The sequence below is a fragment of the Salmo salar genome, chromosome 08 (assembly GCF_965601325.2).
Source record: "Salmo salar chromosome 08, fSalSal1, whole genome shotgun sequence".
NCBI classification, from domain to species: Eukaryota; Metazoa; Chordata; class Actinopteri; order Salmoniformes; family Salmonidae; genus Salmo; species Salmo salar.
In genome coordinates, this window is record NC_138298.1 from 25670821 (window position 1) to 25687568 (window position 16748).

Sequence of the window (16748 nt, forward strand, 5' to 3'; positions counted from 1 at the left end):
GTCCTAAAGCACACCGTTGCCTCGTTTTGTATCACATTCCAATGATAAAACCAAGGGGGGGAACAAAAATGCAATTTCAAAATGTTGAGTGAAGGTTGCGCCCCTGGCTGTCCTGTCGTATTTCACAATTCAAACAACAGCCTTTCTAGAAAGAACATGCTATTCTTCTTCTCTCTCTCTCCCTCTCTTTCTTTCTTTCTCTCTCCATCTCACGGCCACACAGCTCCATAGTCCACTCCTGGCACAGTGTGATTTCATGACTTGTTTAAATCTCTTTTTTTACGAGGTGCGGCATCAGCTACTTTGCGTCAGTTGAAAATGATTTAGTGACAGAGGGAACTGTGCCCGGACCGACGGACCTGGAGGCTCAACACCTGAGATGGAGGTGGGACTACCTTCTCCTTGAGATGTGGGTATAGGAGGGGTATACCTACATACGTATGAAGTGTGCATAACATAGACTACGTGAGCATACACACATACTGTGAGACAGACACACACCATACATGGACATGAGCAAACACACACTAAAGCAGACATGTACCACATACACAACAAGCATGCTGACACACCCGGACATGGACACACATGTGAACACACACATGCACATGTACAGTATTGTATTGTATTGTAATGTATTGTATTGTGTGGAATTGTATTGTAATGTATTGTATTGAATTGTAATGTGTTGTATTGTATTGAATTGAATTGTATTGTATTGTAATGTGTTGTATTGTATTGAATTGAATTGTATTGTATTGTATTGAATTGTATTTAATTGTATTGTATTGTAATGTGTTGTAATGTATTGTATTGAATTGTATTGTATTGCAATGTGTTGTATTGTATTGTATTGAATTGTATTGTAATGTGTTGTATTGTATTGAATTGTATTGTATTGTAATGTGTTGTATTGTATTGAATTGTACTGTATTGTAGATGATTGAAGGTGTCCAGCTTACTGGCATGCATGTGAACCTACCTTCACGCCTACTATACATGTACATGCACACATACAATTAAGACAACACACACACACACACACACGCGCATGCACACACACACACACACACATTATGACAGCACAGTCCAACAGACTGAGAGACTGACACGTGGCGCCTTCCGTCCCCATCATCCCCAATGAGTCACTGATCACTATTTAATGATGTGGAATGTTACAGAGTGACTTGGCAGCACGGTGTGACCAAGGTTAGGCCAGAACCATGAAGGTCACATGTCCTCAACACAGAACATGTCCTATCTACCTACTCAGGATTAATAAGTTATGAGAGAGAGAGAGAGAGAGATAGAGAGAGAGATAGAGAGAGAGAGAGAAAGAGAAAGAGAGAAATGGTTGGCAATAACAGAGGCACTGAACATAACAATTACATCCCGTCATCAATTCAATGTGGTGTTTCTGTGTCTATGACCTTACAGTATATCATAGTTATAGTTAAAGACCCAACACAGCCGTTTTATATCAATATCAAATCTCTCTGGGAAACAGTTAAGTACCTTACGTAATACATTTCAATTCAAATGAGCAAAATGTGCTTTTTAGCAACAAAAAGAATTCTCAAGCAAGACTTTTGCTAGGACTGTCTGGGAATGTTCTGATTGGGGAGGGGGAAACTGACAACGAGCTGTTATTGGTGGAGAGGTTTGCCCATGCAAACCTGCTGATTAGAAAATCCTGTGTAGATTTTATTTTCTTTCCAGAAACTATCAAGAAATAAAATGTCTTAATACATTTACAGTGTTAGTTTCATCAGCTGTTGTACGATATGATATAAAACACCACAGGAAAAATAGAATTTTGACTGCACTGGGCCTTTAAAACCTCATCATGTCCAACATCACAGACCCTAAATAGCCTGGGTCTTGTTCATCTGGGCATGCAACAGAAAACGTTTCCAAAGTTTCTAATTGGACAAGTCCTGGTAGTCCTTCCCTGTTTCAGTATGTTTTTGTCTGTTCGCTGCCTAATGACCACAACCCTGTTGTCTTTGTATCAGATGACTTCCTCTCACTCAGATGCGAGATCCATTTCAGACAGGGCAAGCCAGCCAGGGACTCTCTCGCATACAGTTTCCTGTCACAAAAGAGTCAGCCCCCTTAACCCAAATAAAAGGTAGGAGGGAAGGAGGGAGGAGAGAGGCATTTTGGCAGGGAGAGAGAGAGTGAGGAGGGTCCACTGTGAGCAGGGGCTCTGTAGGTACCCCTCCTCCCCATCTGCTTTCATCCTCCTCTTTTCCTCAGCTTTCTGCTGACTCAGTAAGAGAGAGAGAGAGAGAGAGAGAGAGAGAGAGAAACAAAGTAAGAAGAAAAAAAAAGAATGAAAACAGAAGACACAGATGTGGTCTCTTTGGAGAGAGAGAAGGAGAGAGGGGAGCAGAAGAGGTGAAGTAACAGGCCTGGCCTCCCCTCCTCCATCCCCCCCCCCCCCCCCCCCCCTACCATCCAGTCTGACATATCACACACTACAGACTGGTGTTTCTTTCTACTCTGGCTCCAGCCCCAGCCAGGGCTGGCCTCTAGCTACAATGGGAGAACAGGTCCCAGGTCTGTTTGTATAGCCAACTCCTATGGTTGTTATCATGCCAAACATATTATATTGCAGGAGTTGGCTATACAGCACAAACCGATCTGGGGCCAGGCTATAGAGGGGAAATTCTGAATAAGCCAAATAAGGAGGACACTGTGATGATGAATGGAATCTGAGAGGAGATCAGACAGAGAGTAGTAAGGCCTATCTACGTGCACAAACACACACACACACACACACACACACACACACACACACACACGGTACATGGCACCTCCCTGTGATAATGACAGGTCTATTTATTTTCTCCTGTCAGAACATTTCTCAGTATAGTTGTGGTTTTCCAAAAACCTTGTTACTGGTTTTGCTGGAATTGACCAGCTGAATCACAACACAGCAGAAAACATCAACTTAACTCAAAAGCAACATTGTTTTTCTCCATCTGTACATTACCGTCGGCCGTCTGGTGTTTTCCCCTGGCCAACGAGAACACTTCAAAGAGGGCCACAATCAGAATCAGACCACATGTTATCAATAATAATAATCATTCATTCCCTTATCTATTTCTATGGCACTTTTCATTACAATAATACTTTTAAAGTGCTTAATCACCAAACCATCAGCCAGATGATTCTCTGAACTGAGTAACAGGCCAGATTGGTTTGTGTTTCACTTCTAACCAATGCCTATTCATCATTTTCCGTCAATGACTCACTTTATGTGAAACAGATAAATGAAACTGAGAGTGAGGGACACAAAACAACAGCTGCCTGGCACCGGTAGGTAGACTGTCTCTGTCTACATACTCTAGGACCATAAATAGACCTGATGATCCTTTCTCAGTCGAGGAAGGGCAAACATACCCCAGGACTCCTCCCAACGTGACGGGACGTGAACGTCTGATCACGAGCAGAGAGCAGCAATGTCAGATGGGCTTTTCCAGTCAGCAAGTGTGTGTGTGTGTGTGTGTGTGTGTGTGTGTGTGTGTGTGTGTGTGTGTGTGTGTGTGTGTGTGTGTGTGTGTGTGTGTGTGTGTGTGTGCAAGCCTATGATGTGGGGATGAAGGAAAAACTGGTTTCCTGGGCCTTGCCTAGAAAAGGAAACTACTGGTAGTCAGTCTGAACAGGGCAAAGAGAGAGAGAGAGACAGAGAGACAAAGAGAGAGAGAGAGACAGAGAGACAAAGAGAGAGAGAGAGAGAGAGAGAGAGACAAAGAGAGAGAGAGAGAGAGAGAGAGAGAGAGAGAGAACGTCGTCAGGGAGCGATGTCAGAAATGGGAAGGAAGCCGATGGCAACAGAGGCCGACCGAGCAACCAACCACGCGGCAGCGCTGCGGTTAGCAGAGCAGCATACTGGTGTCAGTGGCCTGTGAGAAGATTGCAGAAACAGCAGTGTCACCCTGGAGGCTTCTACCTACCTGCCCATCCCCCCATATCTATCTACCTACCTACCTGCCCATCCCCCCATATCTATCTACCTACCTACCTACCTACCTACCTGCCCATCCCCCCATATCTACCTACCTGCCCATCCCCCCCATATCTATCTACTGTATCTATCTATCTATCTATCTATCTATCTATCTATCTATCTATCTATCTATCTATCTATCTATCTATCTATCTATCTATCTATCTATCTATCTATCTATCTATCTATCTATCTATCTATCTATCTATCTATCTACCTGCCCATCCCCCCCATATCTATCTATCTATCTATCTATCTATCTATCTATCTATCTATCTATCTATCTATCTATCTATCTATCTATCTATCTATCTATCTATCTATCTATCTATCTATCTATCTATCTATCTATCTATCTATCTATCTATCTATCTATCTATCTATCTATCTATCTATCCCCCCATATCTATCTATCTGACCTGTTCACCAGACGTGCTTGTTGCACCCTCGACAACTACTATGATTATTATTATTTGACCATGCTGGTCATTTATGAACATTTTAACATTTTAACATCTTGACCATGTTCTGTTATAATATCCACCCTGCACAGCCAGAAGAGGACTGGCCACCCCTCATAGCCTGGTTCCTCTCTAGGTTTCTTCCTAGGTTTTTGGCCTTTCTAGGGAGTTTTTCCTAGGGAGTCTTTCCTAGCCACCGTGCTTCTTTCACATGCTTTGCTTGCTGTTTGGGGTTTTAGGCTGGGTTTCTGTACAGCACTTTGAGATATCAGCTGATGTACGAAGGGCTATATAAAAATACATTTGATTGATTTGATTGATTGATATCTACTGTATCTATCTACCTACCTACCTGCCCATCCCCCCATATCTATCTACTGTATCTATCTATCTATCTATCTATCTATCTATCTATCTATCTATCTATCTATCTATCTATCTATCTATCTATCTATCTATCTATCTACCTACCTACCTACCTGCCCATCCCCCCATATCTATCTACTGTATCTATCTATCTATCTATCTATCTATCTATCTATCTATCTATCTATCTATCTATCTATCTATCTATCTATCTATCTATCTATCTATCTATCTATCTATCTATCTATCTATCTATCTATCTATCTATCTATCTATCTATCTATCTATCTATCTATCTATCTATCTATCTATCTATCTATCTATCTATCTATCTATCTATCTATCTATCTATCTATCTATCTATCTATCTATCTATCTATCTATCCTCACAGATAGATAGTGTCTGAAATGGCACATTATCCCCTATATAGTGTACTTGTTTTGACCAGAGCCCAATATGGCAGGTTGTTTCAGGGCAGGGATGTGTTGTTGTGTGTCTGAGTGAGACTGTTCTGCTGTCACCCAGCCAACAGTGTCCTGGTAACAGCACAGACTGCATGGGCCTCCCTGTCACAGAGCCAGGGCACGCACAACCAAGGCAACCTCAACCTAGACTTTGTGTTAGATTTGTCTGTCCCTCCATGTCTGTTCATAGGGAGAAACTTGTTACCATGTATGGCAGGGAAATCCTGCCATTAATGTGATAATCCAGTGGCGGGTGGTGAAAGGAGGGGAAGGAGGCCTCGCCTGTCATGTCTCTCAGCTACGCCTGTTGAGTCGCACACTCACGTCCCAGAATGCATTGCACCTTTCTATCTCTCTCTCTCGCTCTCTCTCCCTCTCTGTCTAATACTTGTCTCTTCTCCCATTCCCTTTGGTTCTCTGACTCTCTCTCTCTCTCTCTCTCTCTCACTCACTCACTCACATACACACACACACACACACACACACACACACACACACACACACACACACACACACACACACACACACACACACACACACACACACACACACACACACACACAGAAGGAGTAGGGCAATGAAGAACAGCCTGTACCAGCTAGGAGTACAGGACCGACCAAAACATAAAATCGTGTCTAAGGCTCTGTCCAAAATGGTAACTTATTCCCTTATCATAGTGCACTACTTTTGGCCACACCCGAGGCTCCCTATTCCCTATATAGTGCACTCATTTTGGCCCAAAGGGAATAGGGTGCCATTACAGCCTCGCCCTAAGGGCGTGAGGGAGTGTGCACTGAGCTATGTGGATGCCGATACAGGGATTGTCTCAGATTAAGTCCCAGTCATACTGTCATTAAAAGTGTTGGACCAGGATGACAGCTGAGAGGCTGAGCACTATAGGGTTCCTTCCATCGTGGGTCGACAGGGATCAGCCTCCCAGAGAGATCCACCAACACAGAGAATAATTGAAAAGGTTCAGGATTAATCAAGCATTCGATAAATTCCTTTGGCTACGGCCCGGAATGAAAAAGAATTGTATTGTAGTTTTTTGCAAAACCCTCAAATAGGGTATCACCGTAACATCAACAAAGATACAGGAAATAGAGACACGACAATGCCTTGAGCCAACCGGCCCACAGTTTCACTACAATAATGAGCTATTGCAGCAGGGAGTAGGAAACTGAACCACCTCCACATTTTAACACCTATGTGTTCCCATAATGTAATTTGAGGACACAAGTCTGGACAGGGTTGGGGGATCCACGGTGCATTATGTTCTCGACGCATCGCCAACCCTCATACACACACAACATCTCCCCTCTCCCTGAAAGCCTGTCATTACAGACACACAGGCCTCTTTTCTCCCTGACACGGGAACAGGAAAACAAGGGAATCAAAAATGGAGGGGAAAAAAGGAGATTGTTTTTGAAAGGAAATGAGGTTGAGTGAGCCAGAGTTGAGGCTTTGGGACCGCAACAGACGACATTTCAACGTTTGTCTCGACGCTGTCCCCGAGGTCTTCAAGCGTCAGCGACCCGCTACAAAAGAAAACAGCGGCACCCCTTTATGACCCCGAGTTCACTTCTTCTTCTCTATGGCAACTGTCTCGTTGTGACAAGAGAGGTCCAAAGGCACGGCAACTTTTAGTTGGCATTTTAGTTATATGAAGAGTTCCTTAGTTCTCCTTTTTGTTTTTAAGCCCAATTAACCCCTTCACCAAGGAGGACCTTCTATCTACAGCGACCTGTCATTGTGTACCCTAGCAGTGCTTCTCTTCCTTATTGTATCTACAACTAAACCATGTTTGCAGTCTGCTATACAGGTTTTAAAAACCCTCACTTAAAGAAAAGGCACCTGCAGTGTGCATTTCAAGAGGAAGTAACTAAATGACCATTCTTTAACCACTTATCCTCCTGTTCTAATCTATTGCATCAGTGACATTGAAGGTTGCATTCATAAACCTGGAAGTTCGTCACTTCGAGAAAAAAAAAGACAACTTTTCAGAAACTTGTGGCCACATTTGATCGTAAGGGAAATGAGTACAGTGATTATGGAAGAGCTTACCAGCACTCGCACATTTCAGCATGTGAAACTGACTGCAACTATCATTTCAGCATGTGAAACTGACTGCAACTGTTTTAGTAACCCAACCCCACTAGATACAACCATGCAGTAATATCTCAACAACAAGAGACCTATACTCAGGTTCATCTCCCTCTCTTTCTCCGGTAATATCTCAACAACAAGAGACCTATACTCAGGTTCATCTCCCTCTCTTTCTCCAGTAATATCTCAACAACAAGAGACCTATACTCAGGTTCATCTCCCTCTCTTTCTCCAGTAATATGTCAACAACAAGAGACCTATACTCAGGTTCATCTCCCTCTCTTTCTCCAGTAATATCTCAACAACAAGAGACCTATACTCAGGTTCATCTCCCTCTCTTTCTCCAGTAATATCTCAACAACAAGAGACCTATACTCAGGTTCATCTCCCTCTCTTTCTCCGGTAATATCTCAACAACAAGAGACCTATACTCAGGTTCATCTCCCTCCCTTTCTCCGGTAATATCTCAACAACAAGAGACCTATACTCATGTTCATCTCCCTCTCTTTCTCCGGTAATATCTCAACAACAAGAGACCTATACTCAGGTTCAGCTCACTCCTTGGCGTACACTGTGTTGTTTTGCTAAGTTGCTGTGCTTGACGCAGGTTTCAGTCGCTTGCGTGCTAAAGACGGACCCTCGTGTTGTGGCCAGGTCTATGTGTGTGTGTGTGTGTGTGTTGATGGGGGACTATTGTGTCTCTGTCTCGCCTCGCACAGTTGTCACCATACATTCCACACACACACACACACACACACACACACACACACACACACACACACACACACACACACACACACACACACACACACACACACACACACACACACACACACACACACACACACACACTCCACCTCTCGCACGCACACTCTAACAGGGCACAGTCAGTCTGTTTTCTATTGGCCCTATCCTAAGCCCAGGCAGCAGCCAGTCAGTCTGTTTTCTATTGGTCCTGTCCTAAGCCCAGGCAGCAGCCAGTCAGTCTGTTTTCTATTGGTCCTGTCCTAAGCCCAGGCAGCAGCCAGTCAGTCTGTTTTCTATTGGTCCTATCCTAAGCCCAGGCAGCAGCCAGTCAGTCTGTTTTCTATTGGTCCTATCCTAAGCCCAGGCAGCAGCCAGTCAGTCTGTTTTCTATTGGTCCTATCCTAAGCCCAGGCAGCAGGCAGTCAGTCTGTTTTCTATTGGTCCTGTCCTAAGCCCAGGCAGCAGTCAGTCAGTCTGTTTTCTATATAGAACAGAAGAAACACCACACTACTAAATCAGCTGGGTCGGAGAAGAAAAAAAAACTAAACACAGAGGTCCAAAAACACACTATTCTTTTTTCTTTCATCTACCCTCCTCAAACATCCCTCTACATCCCTCACTTTGCAATATGACACTTTGTTGTACCATGCAGGCTCCAGTGTGTGTGTGTGTGTGTAGTGTGTGTGTGTGTGTGTGTGTGTGTGTGTGTGTGTGTGTGTGTGTGTGTGTGTGTGTGTGTGTGTGTGTGTGTGTGTGTGTGTGTGTGTGTGTGTGTGTGTGTGTGTGTGTGTGAGAGAGAGAGAGAAAGAGTGAGAGAGAGTCAGAGAGAGAGAGATATAAAGGTACAATGCATTCTGGGACGTGAGTGGGCGACTCAACAGGCGTAGCTGAGAGACATGACAGGCGAGGCCTCCTTCCCCTCCTTTCACCACCCGCCACTGGATTATGACATTAATGGCAGGATTTCCCTGCCATACATGGTAACAAGTTTCTCCCTATGAACAGACACGGAGGGACAGACAAATCTAACACAAAGTCTAGGTTGAGGTTACCTTGGAAATCCGATTATTATCCGTCTGCCCAAGGCACATGGAGGAGGGTGGCTCCTCATCTTTGATGTGCTTTTATCTTTTATCCGAGGTGGTGGAGCGAGAGAGGTGAAGGGAGGGGACTGTACGAACAAGTGGCCGGACATTTTGATATTTTCAGTCCACTCTGTGCTTTTTAAACTTCAGCTCCACAAGAATACATCTGACATTTACCAATAGTCCTCACCCCATCACCTCTTGTTATTAGGGAACAGGGAGTCCTTCCAAGCCAACCATGGGACTGTCTGGGCGAGAGACATACAGTTCCTCCAGGGAAATGAACAAGAGAAACAGAGGGGGAGGAAGAAGGGTAGGGGGAGTTTGAAGCCTGCTCTCAGATCTGTTTGTGTTGTATAGCAGAGTCTAATTGACCTATAGGAATTGGCTATAAACTGATCTGGGATCAGGCTAGTGCCAAAATTAATAGACCTATAGGAATTGGCTATTAACTGAAGAGGACTGGCCACCCCTCAGAGCCTGGTTCCTTACTTTCTAGGGAGTTTTTCCTAGCCACCGTGCTTCTACATCTGCATTGCTTGATGTTTTCAGGTTTTAGGCTGGGTTTCTGTATAAGCACTTTGTGACATCTGCTGATGTAAAAAGGGCTTTATAAATAAATGTGATTGATTGATCTGGGATCAGGCTAGCGCTGTGTCTAATTGACCTATAGGAATTGCTAATGAACTGATCTGGGACCAGGCTATATAGCACAGTGTTGTCTGTCATCTTACCTGTGTTTCTCCAGCTCGTTGTGTGACGATCTGAAAGGGCAAATACACAAAGACATGGATGAGTGCCTTGGGAACTGATAGTTACACTCTGTAGTTACTCTGTAGTTACACTCTGTAGTTACACTCTGTAGTTACACCCTGTAGTTACACCCTGTAGTTACACCCTGTAGTTACACCCTGTAGTTACACCCTGTAGTAACACTCTGTAGTAACACTCTGGACACTGTCATTAATACACACCGTCTCATGACCAGGGTGCAGGATGGGAATGCGCACTTGGGTTGTGTTCATTTGGGAAAACGCTTGAATTTTGTTTTCAATGGGATATGAAGATGAGCGTTTCTGATGGAGAGTTTCCCAGTTTCAGTATGTTCTCTTCCGTTTTGGTACATAATGAACATGACCCATGGTGATGGTCAGGAGACAGACAGAGAGAGGACGTCTTGATATTCGTAAACGGTTTGGAAAAGCGGATGGACAGATGAAATGGAGACGTAAAGGGTAGAAGAAGCGTGTGACCTACATAACGTGTTAAAAAGAGGATGTTGGTCGGCCAAAATGTGAAAGCCCCAAGCCCTTTCCCAGTTGTCCTTCCTTTGCTGTTATATGAGTGGCTCTGCAGCTTTGAACACGTAGGATATGTTCCAATGTTACTAACATACTCTACTTAAATTGCAGGCCACATGCATTGCTTCATTCTAAGCAGCATGCTGGTGTGGATATCGTAACAGGGTCATAGAGTTCTTGATTGTGTCAAGGTCTTATTAGCTAACCTAGCTACAGACCCCTGGGAATTTCATGTTTATTTCTGCATGTTCATCTAGTATTTGTTGGAAATAACACACAGCGCCTCTGCAGGCCTAATCAGGCTTGGAGAGATTCAAGTGGCTGATGCTTGGAAAATGTGATATATTATATATATATTTATATATATATATATATATATATATATATATAGAGAGAGAGAGAGAGAGAGAGAGAGAGAGAGAGAGAGAGAGAGAGAGAGAGAGAGAGAGAGAGAGAAAGAGAGAGAGAGAGAGAAAGAGAGAGTTTCCCTCTTTGTGGTCTGACTGCAACTCAGCTCGTCAAAGTGCTCTTGGACTAAACCACCAGGCAGAGCCAGGAGAGCCAGTCAGGTAAAAACAGCCGCTCAAACAAACACTGCAAGGATGCAAAAATAGAGGGGAGAGCTGTAGCACTCTTGTGTAACAAATGGTGAAACAAATTTCCCGGTATTAGATAAGGCATACCTGTGCCTTACACAGCATTTATTTTACATAAGCTGGAAGGTCAACAACCTCTTGTCACAGTGCATTCTGGGACAATGCAATGTAAATTCAGAAATAAGGCTAAATACTAAGAAGAAGGCCTTCGCTCGCTCCCCTTCCCCCCCACACCTCCATTTCTGTTTATCAGATAGATAGATATATTATTCCATTTTTTTGTTGTACAAAGCTCTGCATTCGTCATCGTGTGGAAAACTAATTCCTCTTCCCTCAATGTGTGTGTGTATGAAATCTGTCAGAGAGCTCTCAACGGAGGACAAAAATGGTCCATGGTGAGAGGGAGAAACACACACACACACACACGCTCTCGCACATGCACTCGCACACACTGACACACTAGACTGGACAGCAGTATGTGTACGTCAACAGTCCTACACTGTAAAGGGCTTACTGTGAATTTGACAGTAGCTTACGGGCAGCTCGGTGGCAACTCAAATAAAATTCTGTCTTTCATATTACAGTGCACCTACAGTAATATAAATATGCTATCAAAGCAAGTACTGTGTAAAGACACACAGTACAATACCATCAAATGGACTTTATTATACTGTAAATAAGTAAATGCTACTGTAATCAGATTGAATGAATGAATTATAAGGCACGCCTAAAGATATGTTAATGAGCCAGAAACAACAACATCATAGCATATAGTTTTTGTCAGATGCACCGGATAAGTGCAGTGAAATATGTTGTTTTACAGAGTCAGCCATAGTAGTACGGTGCCCCTGGAGCAAATGAGGGTTAAGTGCCTTGCTCAAGGGCACATCGACATATTTCCCCCCTTTTCAGCTCGGATATTAAAACTAGCGACCTTTCTGTCACTGGCCCAATGCTCTAACCACTAGGCTACCTGCCACCCACTAGTGGTCAAAAGGTTTTACAGTACCATTGCAAATACAGCAATTACTTCCCCGCCCACAATATTTTCCCACAATGCACCATAATGTACAGTATGCTGCAGTAAAATGTTTAAAAGTATTTTCCTGTTGATGATACCCCAAATTACCATATAATTTACAGTTTTCCTTTTCCATTACAGCGTAGACACTGCAGCATACTATTTCAGGCCAGGGAGCTGGGAAGGCTATTAGGACGACCAATGGAAATGAATGAGAGCACTGAAGTTCATCTTTATAAACAAACCCCTTGGTTCTTGTCCCAATAATACCCTGAAACTACCATCTAGGATGCCAAGGAAATAACAAGCCAAGACACTAACACAAAGACCCCTGCCGTCGTGTCCACCACTCTTTTCAGCCAATCCCTCTTAAGTGCCCTTGTACTGGCGACTTCAGACGTGGTTCCCACAGATGTGGAGGGATGGGAACGGGAAGATGACCTGAATCTGCGTAGGCCCCAGTGCCCCACAGCTCACTGCATGAGACGCTTGAGCAGATGCTAGCCTATCCTGTGTGCGCCGTCACCCATTGTCATAGTATCCAGGGTGGTGTTCACTGGGACACACAACCAAAAACGTTTTAAAAACATTTTGCAATGAACAACTTGCCTTTTTGACTGGACAAGTCCAGGTAGTCTCTCCTGGTTTGAGTCAGTTTTCTTCCGTTTGGTGCCTAATGATGATACCCATCTGCACATAACACTGTGTTGTGTGTGCTGCCCCTAGGCCTCTCACTGGCCATGCTCAGTGGAAGGGGGAGGGGCTCGGCCTACAGACGCTGCTGACAAGCCCTTTTCACCATCCGACGCCACGGGAGAGGAAATGCTTTATCTCCTGTATAAGGAAGTAGTCCTATTCAAATTTGAAACATGTGCAAATTGGGGACAGGCAAAGCACGAGGAGACACTCCATGGTTTCCTTAAGCGAGGCACAGGTCAAAGAGGCCCGGCAGGGAGGCACAGTCCGACACCAGACTTGCCTCATACAGCAACAACAGACATATGACTTTGAATGTCATATAAACTGTCAGTATAAGATTGAAAAATCATCACTAGAGTCGGGACAGGACTGGTGTGTAAATAAGGCCTACATCAGCCGCCATTTTGGGGATGGATGAAAACAGTCGCCTGGTTATAAATGCATATTACATGAAGGCCTGGGATGTCCTCGTTTGGTAGCAACGCAGTGAAACCAAAATGAGGAGCTCTATGCATCCGTTTGTTGTTTTGAGGACGCACATGTTCAAGGATATAGTGTTATAATTGTGTGCATGTACGCCCGGGGACTGCTGAACATCGGTTACAACACAGTGGCCGTTGCATTTACTGTTTGTGTCCCGATTTAACCTCGGGCTTCAAAGTAAACAGGGAAACTCACCCGAAGGTTCTCCTTTCTATGATACCGATTTGCCTCTGTCACGTGTCGTGTAAAAGGCATATCATTGCACTACAATATTAATACACTCAATCTATATGGAGGGCTTCTAAATAAAATGATCGAAAACCATGTTTCCATGTGTCAACTAACTTCCACTGATTTGGATGCAGAAATGGGGTTGCACTGACGACTTGCTGTAGTCTGCAGAGCAATGAACTGGTACCAGAAAAGAGAGAGAAACTCAGGCTGCAGCCAGACCAGCTGTAAACTGAGCCCTCCGCCCAGGCAGGGGCAGGGTCTGCTAAGGCTGCGTCAGTGGGGCACTGTGTTATGTGGACATCTGTGTGAGCTAAGTTGAGTTGGCCACCACACCCACCTGAGTGTGCCACATCCCCACTGTTTTGCTCCAAGAAAACACACTGTGACTGCACCACAAGACTTGAAAATATAGGCCACTGACAGATCCTATATATCTCCCACAACATATGGTTTATAAAAATGAGCCTCTTTGGTGAGGGTGGGGTCATATGACGTCTCATATGTTGATGTTATTCCTACAAATTTGAACTAGCTGCTATCCTGCATATTTTTTTCATACAAGGAAATTAAGATAATTTGCTGAATTTACGAAGGAAAAATTAATTATCAAAGCGTGAGACTGCTTCTAAAAAAAAGTTTTGCGGGCAGTGCGCAGGACCAATCATATGATATGCCAACCAACCAATAGAAAACTAGAATGGCCGGTAAATTTAGCGCAGTAACAACAACAAACATTTCTTAAAAGTGGTGTAATCTTTTTTTCAATTGCAAAAATGTGAAATGTTCCTGAAGCACGGCCGTACAAAGCAGCCTCCGCACGACAGGAGAATCGATACATTTAACATCATATTTGTGTTATCTACGTCAGAACGCCGTGTACTGTAGCCTACCGAGATGACGACGCGCTCGGTGTCATATGGGTCATGGGAGGGAGTGACATAACACAAGTTCCAAAATGTTGCAAATGCACCAAGAAGTGTGCGTGTTCAAATCAATGCGTGAATGCATTGGAGAAAAGGGGGTTAATGTCAGAATGAAGCATGGGTGTTGAAAAAGAAAGTGAGCACCAAAGTGATGCTGTACGCGTGGCAGTGTTTATACGACATCTAAACAGTGAAAAGAAAAATGGCGTTTGTATGAATGACGAATAAACACAAACAGATCGATTGAACTATTGATATATCGATAGAACAATGGGTATATTTACCTATTGTTCTGAGTTTTTCTTGAAATTGGTGAAGCTTTCGTTTTCTTTCGGGAAAAGTCGCTATTGTACGGTAGAACAGACGCGTAACCATGTTCTGCTTCTATTGACAAAGTAAACAAAAACAACAGGGTTAATTTCTACACATGTAGGCTAACAAATTAAACGTTACAAGGGATATAAACTGACTATCACATAATAGAACTGTCAATGCCATATATGACGTAGTCTAAGCAAAACATGTTATTTGATAAAAGTGGTTATGGTTACGTAGATAAACTCGTTGACAATGCTGGAGCAAAGCACAACATTCAGGGCAATCTAATATTGAAAGTATCATATTTTATTAAAGTGAAAGTATCATATTTTTTTACGTATTTTTTTACGTAGATAAACTCGTTGACAATGCTGGAGCAAAGCACAACATTCAGGGCAATCTAATATAGAGTTTATCTACGTAACCATTTATAATAAACATGATAAACATAATGTATTTTAATAAGAAACTGTATCTTGAACTTGTCCCTAACCAATTTTAAACAAGGCTATAGCCATCAGATAAAACAGGTTATAAGCATTGACTGATCATACTAATGCAAAACTACAAATGCAAATAGGTTATATTTAAAGACTTTTCCTAATGTGTTGACTAGTTTGTTTATATGCAAGTTATATCTAGGTCGGTCAGTCTGCAATAACATCACCGCACCAGCGCAGTGTGTTCATTGCTCATAAAGTGACATAGCTGCGCTTTGGCAGTGCACGTCCACAACTTCACATGAGATAGAATAGAAACAGTTTTAATTTTCCTAACATTAAATACGGTCATTAACCCAGTCAAAGCCATTTGACATTCTGTCAGGGAAATACCTCTGTCTCTTCTTTCCAAGTATTCTGCAGCCTCCAGGAGAATTAAAAGAGAATTAAGTTCCATCTTGTTGACTTGTATAAAAATATAAAATAAAATCTATATACACAAATGTACAACTAATGTAAAAAAAATTATAATATGAGACAAAAATGAAATAAAAACTAAAACTGTGTTAGGTCGATATAAACGTCTATGTTCAGTTCTGAGTCTTTGGGACTCCCAGCCAGATTCATATCAACTGCACCTAACGAAAAACCTGCGAAGTAAAGGACGGCTGTTCTGGCCAATTACAAAATAATAACGTCCACATAGGCGGTCCCTGAATACGTGCCTTGGCCAATAGGGAAGCTCAGTGACGGGTTTACCAGGAGCATGTTGATACATTGCGAATTGCCTTGTGATTGGCTTGACAGTGATAGTAACAAGGTAGGAGCTATACCCTAGCAACAACGCGTGTGACCCAGCCCCATAATCGTTCATTGGTCGGATATCTAGATAACTGGCTGTTGATTGGCAGAGGGGTACTTTTGGGCGTGTCTTTTTCCTTCCTCTTGAACATTGAACTTGGCTGTTGTCTGGGTTGCCAGTGTGGCGTGCTCTTCGTCAAAAAGTCTATCTTGAATCGTGTAGGAAGTCACGTTGCTGTTTGTTGAGCCAACTGCTTCAATTAGACAACTTATTTCAGAAAAGTTTAAGCTCTGGTGTGCTTTAGAATAGATGAAAACTGCTATTATGTTGTGATGACATTGTCTAAAAAAAATATGATACTTTCACTTTAATAAAATATGATACTTTCAATTTTAAAATGGTATACTTACACTTTAAAGTTTATTATCAGGCTTAATATCCAGCAGTTACACATGATTCAAGTAAAAGCAAACATCTTTTGGGGATTTTTTTATAATTGCATTTGGCAACCACAGGATGCTGTTAGAGAGAGAGAGAGAGAGAGAGAGAGAGCGAGCGAGGGGCTAAGGGGCAGGATTATTATGAAATGCAAAGACTTGTGTAGGTCATTATCTTTTTGAAAGCTACATGTTTATAAAATTAACCATTTTAGAATGAGATAGATGACCACAATGTATTGCAAAGCC

At 42.9% G+C, this 16748-nt stretch overlaps 1 protein-coding gene across 1 annotated transcript in view; it reads right to left on the reverse strand.

The window, feature by feature from the left end:
• Positions 1–15957, reverse strand: part of LOC106610321 (max dimerization protein 4) — a 36637-nt gene extending 20680 nt beyond the window's left edge. The window contains exons 1-3 of the mRNA XM_014209608.3: positions 15654–15957; positions 14787–14886; positions 9980–10009 (exon numbers count right to left, since the gene is read on the reverse strand). Of these exons, the coding sequence (XP_014065083.2) occupies positions 9980–10009; positions 14787–14886; positions 15654–15717 (194 nt within the window). The 5' untranslated portion in view covers positions 15718–15957. The remainder of the gene's footprint in view (positions 1–9979; positions 10010–14786; positions 14887–15653) is intronic.
• Between the last annotated feature and the right edge of the window lie 791 nt (positions 15958–16748).